Source organism: Lynx rufus, unplaced genomic scaffold, assembly GCF_022079265.1.
Source record: "Lynx rufus isolate CCGP_SWC_20201006 ecotype Redwood Valley unplaced genomic scaffold, mLynRuf1.p SCAF_16, whole genome shotgun sequence".
In the NCBI taxonomy this organism is placed as follows: Eukaryota; Metazoa; Chordata; class Mammalia; order Carnivora; family Felidae; genus Lynx; species Lynx rufus.
The window spans coordinates 30,749,128-30,762,732 of record NW_025814830.1 but is presented as its reverse complement, the minus strand read 5'-3'; the positions used below and the strand labels follow the sequence as shown (position 1 = coordinate 30,762,732).

General features: G+C 53.8%; 1 protein-coding gene across 2 annotated transcripts in view; it reads left to right on the top strand.

Moving 5' to 3' along the window:
- Positions 1–13,605, top strand: part of KIFC3 (kinesin family member C3) — a 39,339-nt gene that overhangs the window by 21,034 nt on the left and 4,700 nt on the right. For both annotated transcript variants that reach the window (XM_047078493.1, XM_047078492.1), the window contains 9 exons: positions 6,392–6,457; positions 6,985–7,128; positions 7,266–7,505; positions 8,030–8,203; positions 8,876–9,023; positions 9,105–9,235; positions 10,390–10,501; positions 11,726–11,907; positions 12,718–12,822. In XM_047078493.1, the coding sequence (XP_046934449.1) occupies positions 6,392–6,457; positions 6,985–7,128; positions 7,266–7,505; positions 8,030–8,203; positions 8,876–9,023; positions 9,105–9,235; positions 10,390–10,501; positions 11,726–11,907; positions 12,718–12,822 (1,302 nt within the window). The remainder of the gene's footprint in view (positions 1–6,391; positions 6,458–6,984; positions 7,129–7,265; positions 7,506–8,029; positions 8,204–8,875; positions 9,024–9,104; positions 9,236–10,389; positions 10,502–11,725; positions 11,908–12,717; positions 12,823–13,605) is intronic.

Here is a 13,605-nt window from a genome sequence, read left to right as displayed (position 1 = left end):
TTTAAGTGTATAGTTCATTGGTATTAAGTATATTCACATTGTTATTCATGTTGCAAACCTGAAACTGTTCCCATTAAATACTCACTTCCCCCTCCCCGCTCCTCCAGCCCCTGGCACCCACCATTCTACTTCCTGTCTCTATGAATGTAGCTCTTCCTGGTACTTAATATAAGCGGGATCACAGTATTTGTCTTTTGGTGACTGGCTCATTTCCCTTAGCATAATGCTTTCCAGGTTCATCCATGTTATTGCAAATGGCAGGATTTCCTGTTTTTAAGGCAGAATAATATTCCATTGTATGGATATACCACACTTTGCTTATCCTTTCATTCATCAGTGGACACTTGGTCTGCTACCACATTGTACCTATTGTGAATAATGCTGCTATGAACATGGGTGTGCAAATATCTCTTTGAGACCCTGCTTTGAATTCCTTTTGGGCAAATACCCATAAGTGGAATGGCTAGATCATATGGTAGTTCCAGTTAAAATTTTTTGAGGAATCCACCATACTGTTTTCCACAGCAGGTACACTGTTTGACATTCCCACCAGCAGTGGGACAAAGGTTCTAATTTCTCCAGATTCTCATCAGTATTTGTTATTTTCTGAGGGTTATTTTTTTTAACTAATAGCCATCATAATGGGTTGAAGTGGTATTTTATTGTGGCTTTGATTTGCATTTCCCTAATGATTAGTGATATTGAGCATCTTTTCATGTGCTTATTGGCCATGTGTATATCTTTCTTGGAGAAATGTCCATTCAAGTCCTTTGCCTGTCTTGAATTGGGGTTTTTGGGGTGGAGTTGTAGGGGTTCTCTCTATATTCTGAATATTAACCCCTTATCAGTATACGATTCACAGATAGTTTTTTCCATTCCACAGAGTACCTTTCTACTCTGTGGATGGTATCTTTTGATACACAAAAGGTTTTATTTATTTTGATGAAGCTCAATTTATCTATTTTGTCTTTTGTTGCCTGTGCTGTTGGTGTCCGATCTCAGAAAGCACTGCCAAATCCAGTGCCATGAAGGTTTTCCCCTATGTTTATAGTTTTGGTTTTCACGTTTAGGTCTTTGATCTATTCTGAGTTAATTTTGTCTGTGGTGTAAGGCAAGGGTCCAATCTCATTCTTTTGCATGTGGATGTCCAGTTTTCCTGGCACTATTTGTTGAAAAGACTGTCCTTTCCCCCTGGAATGGTCTTGGCACCCATGTCAAAAATCAATTGACCACACATGTGAGGGTTTGTTTCTGGGTTCTCTATTCTAGTCTGTTGATCTGTATGTCAGTCTTTATGCCAGTACTTTACTGTTTTCATTGCTGTAGCTTTGTAGTAACTTTTGAGATCAGGAAGTGTGCAACCTCTCACTTTCTCTTCTTTTGCAATTATGTTTTGGCTATTTGGGGTTCTTTGAGATTTCATATGAATTTTAGGGTGGATTTTTCTATTTCTGCAAAAAATGCCATTGGAATTTTGATGTGGATTGCATTAAATCTGAAGAACGCTTTGGGTAGTATTGATATGTTAGCAATATGTCAATCCATAACCTGGGATGTCTTTTCATTTATCAGTGCCTTCTTTAATTTATTGAGCAATATTTTATAGTTTTCAATATACAGATCTTTTGCCTTCTTAAGTTTATTCCTAAGTATTTTATTCTTTCTGATGCAATTGTAAATGGAATTGTTTTCTAAATTTCCTTTTTTGGATTGTCCATTGATATTGTGTAGAAGCACAACAGATTTTTACATAATGATTTTGTATCCTGTGACTTTGCTGAGTTTATTAGTTCTAATTGGCCTCCTTTTTTACTGATCAGATTCGTTGCCAATTTTTATTTTTATTATATTTATTAAATTTTTTAAAATATAATTTATTGTCAAGTTAGCTAATGTGCAGTGTATACAGTATGCCCTTGGCTTTGGGAGTAGATTCCCATGATTCATCGCTTACATACAACACTCATTGCTCATCTCAACAAGTGTCCTCCTCAATGCCCATCACCCATTACCCCCCCCCACCCCTCTATCAACCCTCAGTTTGTTCTCTGTATTTAAGAGTCTCTTATGTTGCCTACCTCTCTGTTTGAAACTATTTTTTCCCCTTCCCTTCCCCCATGGTCTTCTGTTAAGTTTCTCAAATTACACATATGAGTGAAAACATATATCTTTCTCTGACTGACTTATTTCACTCAGCATAGTACCCTCTAGTTCCATCCACGTTGTTGCAAATGGCAGGATTTCATTCTTTCTTATTGCCAAGTAGTATTCCATTGTGTGTATACACACACACACACACACACACACACACCACATCTTTTTTTATCCATTTATTGGTTGATGGACATTTGGGCTCTTCCCATACTTTGGCTATTGTTGATGGTGCTGCTGTAAACATTGGAGTACACGTGCCCCTAGGAATCAGCACTCCTGTATCCTTTGGATAAATTCCTAGTAGTGCTATTGCTGGGTCGTAGGGTAATTCTAGTTTTAATTTTTTGAGGAACCTCCACACTGTTTTCCAGAGCCAGTTGCCTATTTTTAAACCTTAGTTAAGTTCACATAAAGATCTGGAATTCCTATTTTGTCAGAATATATTGGAAGACGTGGCACCTCTGGCCCGACAGTCCCACGTGGCACCCACATGCCTGGAGCCTTGTAGCAGCTCCTTCCTTTGGCAGAAGTGAGTGTCCTCCTGCTGGTGCCCAGTGGTGCCCCAGCCTCTAGCACCCCTCCTGGCCCCACCCTGCCTGACAGCCTCACTCACAGACCCTGCTCTACCCAGCCCCTTGTGCACTCATTCTTCCTACATGTGTTTACAGAGCACCTGCTATGTGTCAGGCACTGTCCTAGGCACTGGGAATTCGTCACCCACACTACAGACAGATATCTCTGCTCTCACGGGCCTTTATTCTAACAATAGAACTCGCTGTGTGCTGGGGTCTGTCCTAAGCGCTTTACTTACGTTATCTCATTTAATCTCACTTAATGCCCAGGACATCCTTGTAGGGGTAGCCTCACTGTCCTGATGAGGAAAGCAAGAGGCATGGTGAAGTTGAGACTTTTCCAAGGTTATCCAGTGAGTAGGGTGATGTCTATATTAGAAAGCTGGGCAGTCAGGCCTGAGAACCCCTGTGCCCGACTGCCCCTCAGTGGCAGAAGGACCTGAATGTGAAAACTTGGCAGTGGGCAGGGCAGGGTGGATGGGGCCAGATGGGCACAGTCAGTCATGTAGCCATATGTCCTGAGAGGGGGAGTGTGTTGGTGACGGGATGGGGTGCTTCCGGGGGCCGCCCCTCTGGCCTCTGTTTCCTCAGGGTGTTCTGGGTCCCGGGACCTCTTGCCTTTTCAGCTCAGCAACACCTTGGTCTCGCCACTGGGAGAGCCCTCTTTTCCTCAGAGGACAGACAGCTGGTGATCAAGAGCCAGGCTTGGTGGGAGGTGGGCAGGTAATCAGCAGGTTGTCTCCACTGATGGGAGCAGACAGCTGAGAACACAGACCTGCGCAGGGCAGCCCCACCCTCTACTGAACCCACTTCTGCTGAGAGATGGAAATGTGGATTTGTGTCAGATGGGCCCCGGCTCCCCGCTCCCACTGAGGCCCTGTGCACCAGGCCCATGACCCAGTTTCTCTGGCTGACAAGGAGCCTGGGCCTGGGAAGGGACGTTGCACAAATCTAGCCTGGTCCCTTGGTCAGCCCTGGGGTTGACATCATACCCTCCTGGGCACCAGCACAGCAGCCTGCCGGGGACCTGCTTCCCCTTCGGCCTGGCTCTTTGCCCTCAGGAGTGTGCATCCCGTTTGTCTGCTGTCACTTCTAGTGTTCATTGGGTGTCTACTGCGTGCTGGTCACCTGCCGGGGTCGGGGCTTATGATGAGTAATAGAGAAGGTCCCTCCCCTCTTTGCGGATAGATGCCAGCACGATTGCTGACTCAGAGCCCGGGCGGGTGTGGACAGGATGCCTCTGGGGGCTCTCTCCTGTGGAAGGCCTTCCTCGCTGCTCTGGTTCACCCTCAGCACCCCGCTCTCTGCTCTCACCGCTCCTGAAATAGACCCCTCTGGGTAGAGGGCAATGGCCCCACTCCTGAGCAGCATACATCCTGACTTCTCAGCCCCAAATGCAGCTGGCCTGCTGGGGCACGGTCACCATGCACCACAGCGGTGACTGGTGCCTGACAGGCCACACTGCTGTGTTGGTGGGTCATGTCCCCCGCTGTCTGAGACAAGCCAGGAGATGACTGTCTGACATCTCTGACAAAGGGAGTCTTTTATAGCCTCTTCCTCAACCCCTCACCCTCACCCCTAGCCTGCCCCATTTTGTAGCCACCTCCTTTTGGGGCACCCCTCAGAAATTCCAGGTAGAGCCTAGGAGTGCCCAGAGTTCTGATTGTGATGCAAGAAAGGAGCAGGAGCCTGGGCTACAGGCAGGTGGCGGGCAGGCGTCCTGACCCCGCAAGTAAGCACTTGGAAAACCCCATTCTCGCTGCATCTGGGGCTGAGTGCTGGTGGCGAGGTCCCAGCACACCCAGCCCGGTGCTGAGGAAGCAGCCTGTCTGAGGCACCTGTTCAGTGCAAGTGGATCTTCCTGGGGTGCTTTCTGAGGGAAGGAAGGGGGGTGGGGGGACTCAACCTTTCAAAAGGAGGTAGACCCACCTATATCAGGATGGGGGGAGTGTGTATGAGAGGAGTACGTATTCTTTGAGGCTTACAAGTTACTGAAAAGCATAAAGAATTTGGCAGAATTCTACAGTCCAGAGACTCCTGCTTCTTGGTGTTACATTCGCAATTTTGTTTTCAGACTTTTGACTTAACTATGTTCGGGAGCCTTTCTCCAAGTCACTTAAAACTTCTGCTAACCCTAACCGTGACGACTATGCACTAGTCTGCGTGTACATACGCCATAACTTGCGTAACCATCCCCTTAATGCTGGGGATTCACGCTAGTCCCGATTTCACCACCAAGGAATGAAAGGCTGCCTTCTGTGAGGTGTCCCTCACTCCCCTCTAAGGCCGGGGGATCTGAGTGCTCCTCCCACCAGGGTCTCAGCAAAAGGGGGCATCGGAGGTGGCACAGGCCTGGTCTGCATGCTGCCCATGCTACTCACACACTGTTGATGACATCTCAGCCATGTAAAGTGAGGAGATTTGACATATCCCCAAATCCCAACATCTGGCCTGTCTTGAAAGGTCAGACGTTTGGAGACGTGGGCCTGCATGTCTCTGGCCGCGGCCTGCAGGGAGTGCATTGTGGCTGCCTCCTAGGGGTGGATAGCAGGTGTCCAATCCTGCACTGCCCCTCGCCTGCCTTACCTGGCCCTGGCTGGCCCCTGCAGGCAGGGGACTTTGTCACCTGTCGCTTAGTAATAAGAACCTAGCGCTTCTTGGTCCGCTTGTGTAAAACCCACCTCTCCTAAGCCCCCGCCGAGTGAGTCTGACTCTTACTGTGCCTTCTCAAGGTGAGGTATGGTAGGGTATGGTCCTCATAGAATGTTCTGCAAGAAAACCGCCAAACATGCTCTAATGAATGCTGGTGCCAAAGTCATTGGCTGCATTTGCAGTTATCTCCCGAGAGGTTCCTGCAGGTGGGCTGATAGAGAACCAGGGTTTGGGGCCTGCAAGGAGGATGGCCAGTGGGGAGACAGCTCTAGGGGAGGGTCGCCATCCTGGGATGTGCACTCTCGGAACTGGCATCGTGCTTGCCCCCGCCCTGGGCTCTGGCTGAGCCAGGCCACCCTTGCCTCCTCACAGAGCGTGCACCCCTCCTCTTTCTAATAGCCTCTGCTGGCCATGGCTCTCCAGCAAGACAGGCTGGGAGCTGGGGTGGACACAGGTCTGAGATGTGCCCTGGTCACTGACAGACCTGTCTCCACAGGCAGATTGACCAGGAACCACTTGAAGTGGAAAAATTTAGGACTTGGGCAAGGACTGATCCAGGTTTTGTAGTGCCTAGAGTTTATACAATTTGGAAGCCTTTTTAAGGAAAAAATAAAAAAAAAAAAAAAATATATATATATATATATATATATATATATATATATATAATTACAAATACCTAAGTAGACGCAGGGGCTGATGCAAGGCAGGCGTCCTGAGGTCAGCCTTCTGAGTCTCCCAGGGAGCTGCCTCTGGCGTGGGCTTGGTGGTACACGGGTCACCTCTGCTTTGCTTGCTCCCCAGACTTTTCCTGAGAGCCCAGGCTACCTGGGTCTTGAAGTGGGAGAGGGTGCTGAAGGCTATTGGGATGGGGCAGGTGTGTGTCACCTGGAGTCCCAGGTGTGGCCTGATGCTTGAACACAGGGAGGGCTGGGGCTGAGAGATCAGGCCTGGGTGTGGGCTGGAGGTGAGGAACAAGGCTCACCGTGACCGTGACTGTGGCTTTGTGCTGGCAGGTGGAAAACCTGAAGGAGAAGCTCATTAGCCAAGCCCAGGAAGTGAGCCGCCTTCGATCAGAGCTGGTGAGGCTCAACACTGCCATCCTAAGGTGGGCGGGGGAGGCGGGGGTTGGCCGGGTCTCATGCAGACTGACCCTTCCAGATGGGATGTGTGACCCCATCTCTCCAGGGCCCTCACATCCAGCCCAAGCCGGGGCTGCCCGTGTGCCCATCAGACTGCCATCCTGCCTGGGAGACGCTCCCTGAATACTTGTCTCCACTCACTAGGTCCTCAGAGGTCATGTGACCCCCAAAGGGAGGGAGGTTAATTCTCGTTTGCTGATGTAAAATAGGAGTGTGATCTCTGTGTATAAATACGACTTTCTTGTTACTTTCACACTCAGGAAAATAGAATGAACAGGGCGGGGTGAAGTCCGTCCCTCCAGCTCCCCTTTCCTCCTGTCTTCTCATTTCCCTCTGGAGCTCCTGCTCTCTTCCCTCCCTCTCCGCCTTTCTCTTTCCCTCTCCTTCTCCCCACCTGTCTCCTCTCTCCCCTGCCCTGGTAACCCTCTCCACCTCACATGCGTCCCCTGTGCTCCGGCCGTCTACAGGGAGGCACGGACTTGGAGAAGCACCGGGACCTGCTGATGGTGGAGAATGAACGGCTGAGGCAGGAGATGCGGCGCTTCGAGGCAGAGCTGCAGGAGCTGCGGGCCAAGCCGGTGGCCCCCTGCACGGGCTGCGAGCACAGCCAGGTGAGTGGGCTGGCCCCGGCCCCACCCGGTCCCAGAGGGCTCAGTCCCCAACGGTGACCCAGTTCCTCACAGTGACCCCTGCCCGCTTGTCTGTCCTTCCCTGGGTCCCGGCGTCGCTCGCCACCGCCTGCCTGCAGGAGAGCGCCCAGCTCCGGGACAAGCTGTCACAGCTGCAGCTGGAGGTGGTGGAGAACAAGGGCATGCTGTCGGAGCTGAACCTGGAGGTGCAGCAGAAGACCGACCGGCTGGCGGAGGTCGAGCTGCGGCTCAAGGACTGCCTGGCTGAGAAGGCGCAGGAGGAGGAGCGGCTGAGCCGACGCCTCCGGGACAGCCACGAGACCATCGCCAGCCTGCGGGCCCAGTCGCCGCCAATCAAGGTGAGCCGTGGCCACGTGCAGGGCCTTGGGAGCGTCCTCTCCATCCCGGGCCCAGGGCGGGGCCTCCCGGAGGAAGGGCTTAAGCCTCTTGGTGAATGAGGAGGGGCAAGTGGTTGAAGGAATCACTGCAGGTCTGCCCTTAGTCTTGCCCCTTCCTCTCCTTGCTGTCCAGGGCCAGGCGCGTAGTGGCCATCTGGCAACTGAGGCTTGAGGTGCCTGTGCGTGCCAGGCATGGATGTGATGCACCGCGGGGTTCTACCTTCATCTTTGCCCTTCTTGTCTGTCCTGTGCCCAGGCTGGGGCCACAGCCAGGCTCTTGGTGGGCTAATTAGATGAGAGCATTCCAGGAGGCCCTTGCAGCATCCTGGAAAGCCAGTACCTCGAGGCCTCTCTAGTTTTTTCTGGGGGCTCTTGGCGGGATGTCCCTGAAGGTCCCTTCCCAAGGCCAGCCGCGTCTCAGGACCCCCGGGTGAGGTCGAGGCACCAACGCGCCGCCACGCGCCCGTCCCTCCTTCCCCTCACAGTATGTCATCAAGACCGTGGAAGTGGAGTCGTCCAAGACCAAGCAGGCCCTCAGCGAGTCCCAGGCCCGGAACCAGCACCTGCAGGAGCAGGTGGCCATGCAGAGGCAGGTGCTGAAGGAGATGGAGCAGCAGCTGCAGAGCTCGCACCAGCTGACCGCGCAGCTCCGGGCGCAGGTGCGTGGGCTGCGGGGGCGCGCGTAGCTGTGGGAGAGCATGCGCACGCCCGGCTGGAAAGCCAGAGGCGGGCCTTCAACACAGTATGGCGGGTCAGCGCTCCAGGGTGCGACGCGCCTGGGTTCCGGTCCCTTCTCTCCCTGCTGGCTGCATGACCAAGGCCAAGTTTTGTTAGTGTCTGTTTCCTCATCTGTAAAATGATGTGATCGCAGAACTCCCCTCCCAGTGGGGCTCAGGGACATAATCATTAAAGGTTCCTCACACAGGGTCTAGCGCACACGTTCTTAGAAAGGAACCCTGGTCACTACTGTACAACAAGTGCTCTCCCCTGCCCTCCTGGGGCCTGTAGCTTGTGCACCTGTTACGTGCCAGGACCCAGGCTGGTGCCGGAGGTAACGCAAGGAAGTAGCTGCACGGAGCTCCCAGACCTTTCCAGGAGCGAGATGGCCATCTACCCTTCTCCTGTGTGTGTGTGTGTGTGTGTGTGTGTGTGTGTGTCTGTGTGTGTGTCTGTGTATGTGTCTGTGTGTGTGTCTATGTGTACATGTAGGGGTCAGTGTTTGCTCACGTGGGCTGTGGGGTAGGTGAGGGGCTTCTTTCTGGCTCTCCCCCCCTCTTCTGAGCTTCTCTCCCCCCCACACACATTGAGCTGCTTCTGGTCTTGGCCATCAGATCGCCATGTACGAGTCAGAGCTGGAGCGGGCACACGGGCAGATGCTGGAGGAGATGCAGTCTCTGGAGGAGGACAAGAACCGGGCCATCGAGGAGGCCTTTGCCAGAGCCCAGGTGGAGATGAAGGCTGTGCATGAGAACCTGGCAGGTGAGCCGGCTGGCCGGGCCCTGGCCTGCCCCGTGCCGTAGCCCCTCCCCCTGTCCACTTTATACCTCTGTGTCCCCATAGGTGTCCGGACCAACCTGCTGACGCTGCAGCCAGCGCTGCGGACCCTCACCAACGACTACAATGGGCTCAAGCGGCAGGTGCGTGGCTTCCCCCTGCTCCTGCAGGAGGCTCTCAAGAGCGTCAAGGCCGAGGTGAGTGCAGCTCATGGCTGAGGGGACGGGGGAGGCTGGGAGAGGCCCTGGAGCCCAGGGCTCCATTCCAAAATGCGGTGAAGCCCCCCAGACAGTAGCCCCCCTGCCTCACCCACACACTGCCACCCCCAGACCCTGTTTGAAAAACACACTGGTCAGGGGCAGGTATTTGGGTATTTGACTTATTGTGATGCTTTAAACCAAACATATTACATGTATTCTTATATCTCAAACATGCTGCACATATTCTTATATCTGTTAGTTTTGATTTTTTTAAGCTATACTTGTACAGTATGAGAATAGCCAGCGTCTCTTAAGTGCCTCCTACGTGCTAAGCCTTTTATAGCTGTCAGCTCCTTGAATCTGTACAACAGTCCTGCAGGGTAGAGAGACTGATATATTTTGGGAATAGAAAATAGTTCTCTTTCTGTGAAACAAATTATGTCAATAATACATGGACGTGGTAGAAAGTTCAAACTATGCAGAAGAGCATCAGAAGAAAAGGAAGGGCCTCTCTCTGCCACCCTGGCCTGCTCCCCAGAGGCGGATGTCTGTCAGAATTTACCCCCCGAGCGTTCTGAGCATGATGAAGCCTGTTGATGTATTTGCGTGCATGTGCACACTTCCCTTTTTACCCAACGAAGGGCAACATATGCACACGCGGTCTGCATTTTGGTCCTTTCCCTCATGAAGTGTAACGTGGAGGTCCGTACCTACCAAGTCCTACAGATCCGCGAATTAGATGGTGTTCTCCCCAGTTTACAGAGGAGAAAAAAGAGGCTTGACGACTGAGATGGTTGCCTTAGGTCCCCCCAGCTACTTGAGATGAGGGTAGAGCTGGAGTATGGGTCCAGCTGAATCTTGTAGTCAAGTGCTAGTGCTGTGAAGTGAGGGCTGAGTCCTGCTGTTTGCTCATCAGCAGAGCAATAAGCCTCGTTGAGACTCAGTTTATTCCTCTGTAAAATGGGCCTAGCAGCAGTACATGCCCACAGGGGCTATTGGATAGAGTTGGCCTGTGACAGCGGACCTCAAGTACTCAGCCCAGGGTGGGAGGCAGTGAGCAGCTGCTGGGGTGGGGGTGGGGAGGTGGCAGGCAGTGTGTTAAGCCAGGTCGGTGGAGCCAGCCCGTGACAGCGCTGCGCACCCCCCACCAGATCGGCCAAGCCATCGAGGAGGTCAACAGCAACAACCAGGAGCTCCTGCGCAAGTACCGCCGGGAGCTGCAGCTGCGCAAGAAGTGCCACAATGAGCTCGTGCGGCTGAAAGGTGACCGCGGGGGGTGCTGGGGGGCCAGGGGTCCCAAGCTGGCTCGGAGGTGATGCAGCCCTTCCCCCCAGCCCAGCACCACTCCTTGGAGCTGTGCCCTGCCACCGAGGGGCTGCTGTAGCTCCGTCTTTGTAGATCCGGAAACCCAGAGAAGTCGGGGAGCTTGCTCAAACCCGCATGGCTAGTAAACGGTCTGCCCTGGATCTGGACTTGGATCCGTCCAACTCTGAAGCCCTCACCCCAGTGCCCATGGCAGGTGACCCCTGGGCCCCGAGGGGGCCGGGTGGGCTATTGAGGCACTGGGTGGGGTGGCTGGTATGCCGGTTGTTCTGACCAACGGCCTGGCCAAGCTTGAGGGTACCTGTTTGCTACACAAAGGTCTAGGGAGTGCTTGCTGTGTGCCAGGTGCTGTTCCAGACACTGAGACATGGCCGCGAGCCCACACGGATGCTGTCGCTGGCCTCACGGTGCTCGCTTCAGCTGGGGCAGCAGTGATCGTTAATCACCCAGAGAACCTCAACACTACCCCTGTTACCGGGGCTGGGGAGGGGCTCTCAGAGCCCCTTAGTGTCTGACAGTCGAGCGTGTCAGGGGGCTTCCCGGAGGAGGTGCAGCCAGACCTTGGACCTGGATGGTGAGGTGGAGTGTACAGGTGAAGGTGAAGATTCTGGCTGTAGTGGGGAGTTTGTTCTTCATTCCATTGAGATCCCACTGAAGGGCTTGAAGCGATCAGATCTATGTGCCCACACACCCCAGGGCTGCCTCGTTGCCTGGTTCTATCTGCCTATCTGATTCCCAAGCCCTGTCCTGGCATCCATGGTATCCTTTTAGAATGACAGAATAAGTCTCTTGGCTTACTGGGACCCAAGCCCTATCGTATAGAGAAAACTGAAGTCCAGACACATAGAGAGAGTGTCCATTTGGTATCCCACCCAGACTGGGCGCAGGGCCTGAGCCCCACAACTGACCTTTCCTCCCTGTCCCCAGTGTGAAGCTCCCACTCTCAGCTGGCTTGCCCAGGAAGAAAGGGTACTGATACTTGAATTCATGATAGTGTGAGTGACTGATCACAGCTTTGTGGGCTACCTTTCCTTGGGGGGCCTTGCTTAGAAGGCAGCAGGTTCCTGAGCCGCTGGGTTGCTCAGGACACCAGAGGATGCCAGTGTAGAAGCAGTCTGATCTTGACCCAGCCTGTACCCTTCTCTCCTCCCCCCCACAATCCAGGGAATATCCGAGTGATTGCTCGTGTCAGGCCAGTCACCAAAGAGGACGGAGAAGGACCCGAAGCGACCAATGCTGTGACCTTCGATGCTGACGATGACTCCATCATCCACCTACTGCACAAAGGAAAGCCTGTGTCCTTTGAGCTGGACAAGGTCTTCTCCCCGCGGGCCTCACAGCAGGACGTGAGTGTGGCCCTGTGGGGAAAGGGACAGAGCAGTGGAGGGTGGGGGGACACACAGGGAGAGATGATGGGAGCATGGACCGAAAGAAGTATAAGAGTGGGGAAGACACGATGGGGAGGCGTGGGGCACTGGGATGCCTTGCTCCCTCCACTGGAGGAGAGAAGAGGGTGGGAAGCTAAGATTGAAGCCTCTGCAGGGAGGGAGATTCATGCACAGCCTGTGGCACCTACGTGGCCCCGCCCAACCTCAGGACCCTGGCGGGCGTTGCTTCTCCAGCCGGGAGCACTTACGTAGGTCTGCCTAGGGACTCCCCCGCTGCTCCTTGGCCCCACTATGGAACCGTTGGCCTGTGAGAGCCATGTGGTCTCAGCATCCTTCTTTTCTCCTCTCTGCCCTGGCTGACCGGCCAGGACTGTCTTGCCTGTGCCCTTCTGTCCCTGTGCTGAGCTTTACCTTTGCCCCACCCTGTCTGCTGGTGTACAGGCAGGCTCTGGGTGCCGGGCACACGCTGGCCTCTGCCTTCAACTCACTGAGCACTCCTTTGGTGCCGGAGCAGTAGAGGCGGGGGCCCCTGAGCTCCAGGGCTGGGCAGCAGGCACTGCCCTGTCTTCCCTTCAGTCTTGGCAGCTCGACTGATGCCTATTGTAAGTGACTTATTAGTCAGAAATTCTTCCACAGTGAGCCACTCGCCAGTAACAATATGCGTTGTACTGTTACTGAAGGAGAGAGTGGTCAGGGGAGGTGGCTGGACTTGGAAATGGTGGGTGACCTGGGGGGGCTTGCAATCTCCATCCTATGTCACCTCCCCAGGTGTTCCAGGAGGTACAAGCCCTGATCACCTCCTGTATTGACGGCTTCAACGTCTGCATCTTTGCCTATGGCCAGACGGGTGCCGGCAAGACCTACACGATGGAGGTGGGTACCCGCTGCACGGGGCAGGGGCTCGGTGAGGACCCCACCCTGTCGCTGTCCTTGTGTCTGTGGGTTTTGTTTGGTACAGGAGCAGAGCTGGTGGTTATCTGTGTTAGCCTGGGGCACCAGGCCTGAAGAGAGGGGCACCTTGCTCAGGTGGACTTGGGATGAACCCCTGTGGTTCTGGAGGGGCAGGTGTAATGCCCACAAGCTCTGGCACCAGAGGGGTCTCTGCCTGAGGTTAGAGCCCAGGGCAGCCCGCCTCTGCATCTCCCCGGATGGACCTTTGTTTCACCCATGTGCATTTATTGGGATCCTGCCATATGGCTGCCCTATGCTGGGCCCTGGGGTATGGGGATGGAGGAGGGCAGTCTCTGCTGCTGGGGCCAAGCCCACTCTGGGAAGGGCAGCGGGAGATGGGAGCTTTGAGGGGAGGAAGAATCTCAACCAGAGGTAAAAATGGAAGGCCGCCCTTGGGGGTTTCTTTGGTTTGTTAGCATGTGCCTGGCTCTTGAGAGGGTGCTGTGTGGTTCTCTGGGAAGGGGTGAGGACAGGCGTCCCAGTGTCTGAGGAGGGGGGTGAGAAGGCTAGACAGGCACCTTTAGGTGACAGGCTGTCATCATGGCTCTTTCCTTCCAGTCTGGGCCCCACTGTTGCCCTCGTTCTGGGATTCGTGAAGACTGGTTAGTGGGGGCCAGGCCAAGCAAGGTGGGGGAGCGAGGGTGTTGGGGGGGCTCCTAACCCTATCTTGGGTGCTCAGAGTTGGGGTGACCCCCAGGAACATCT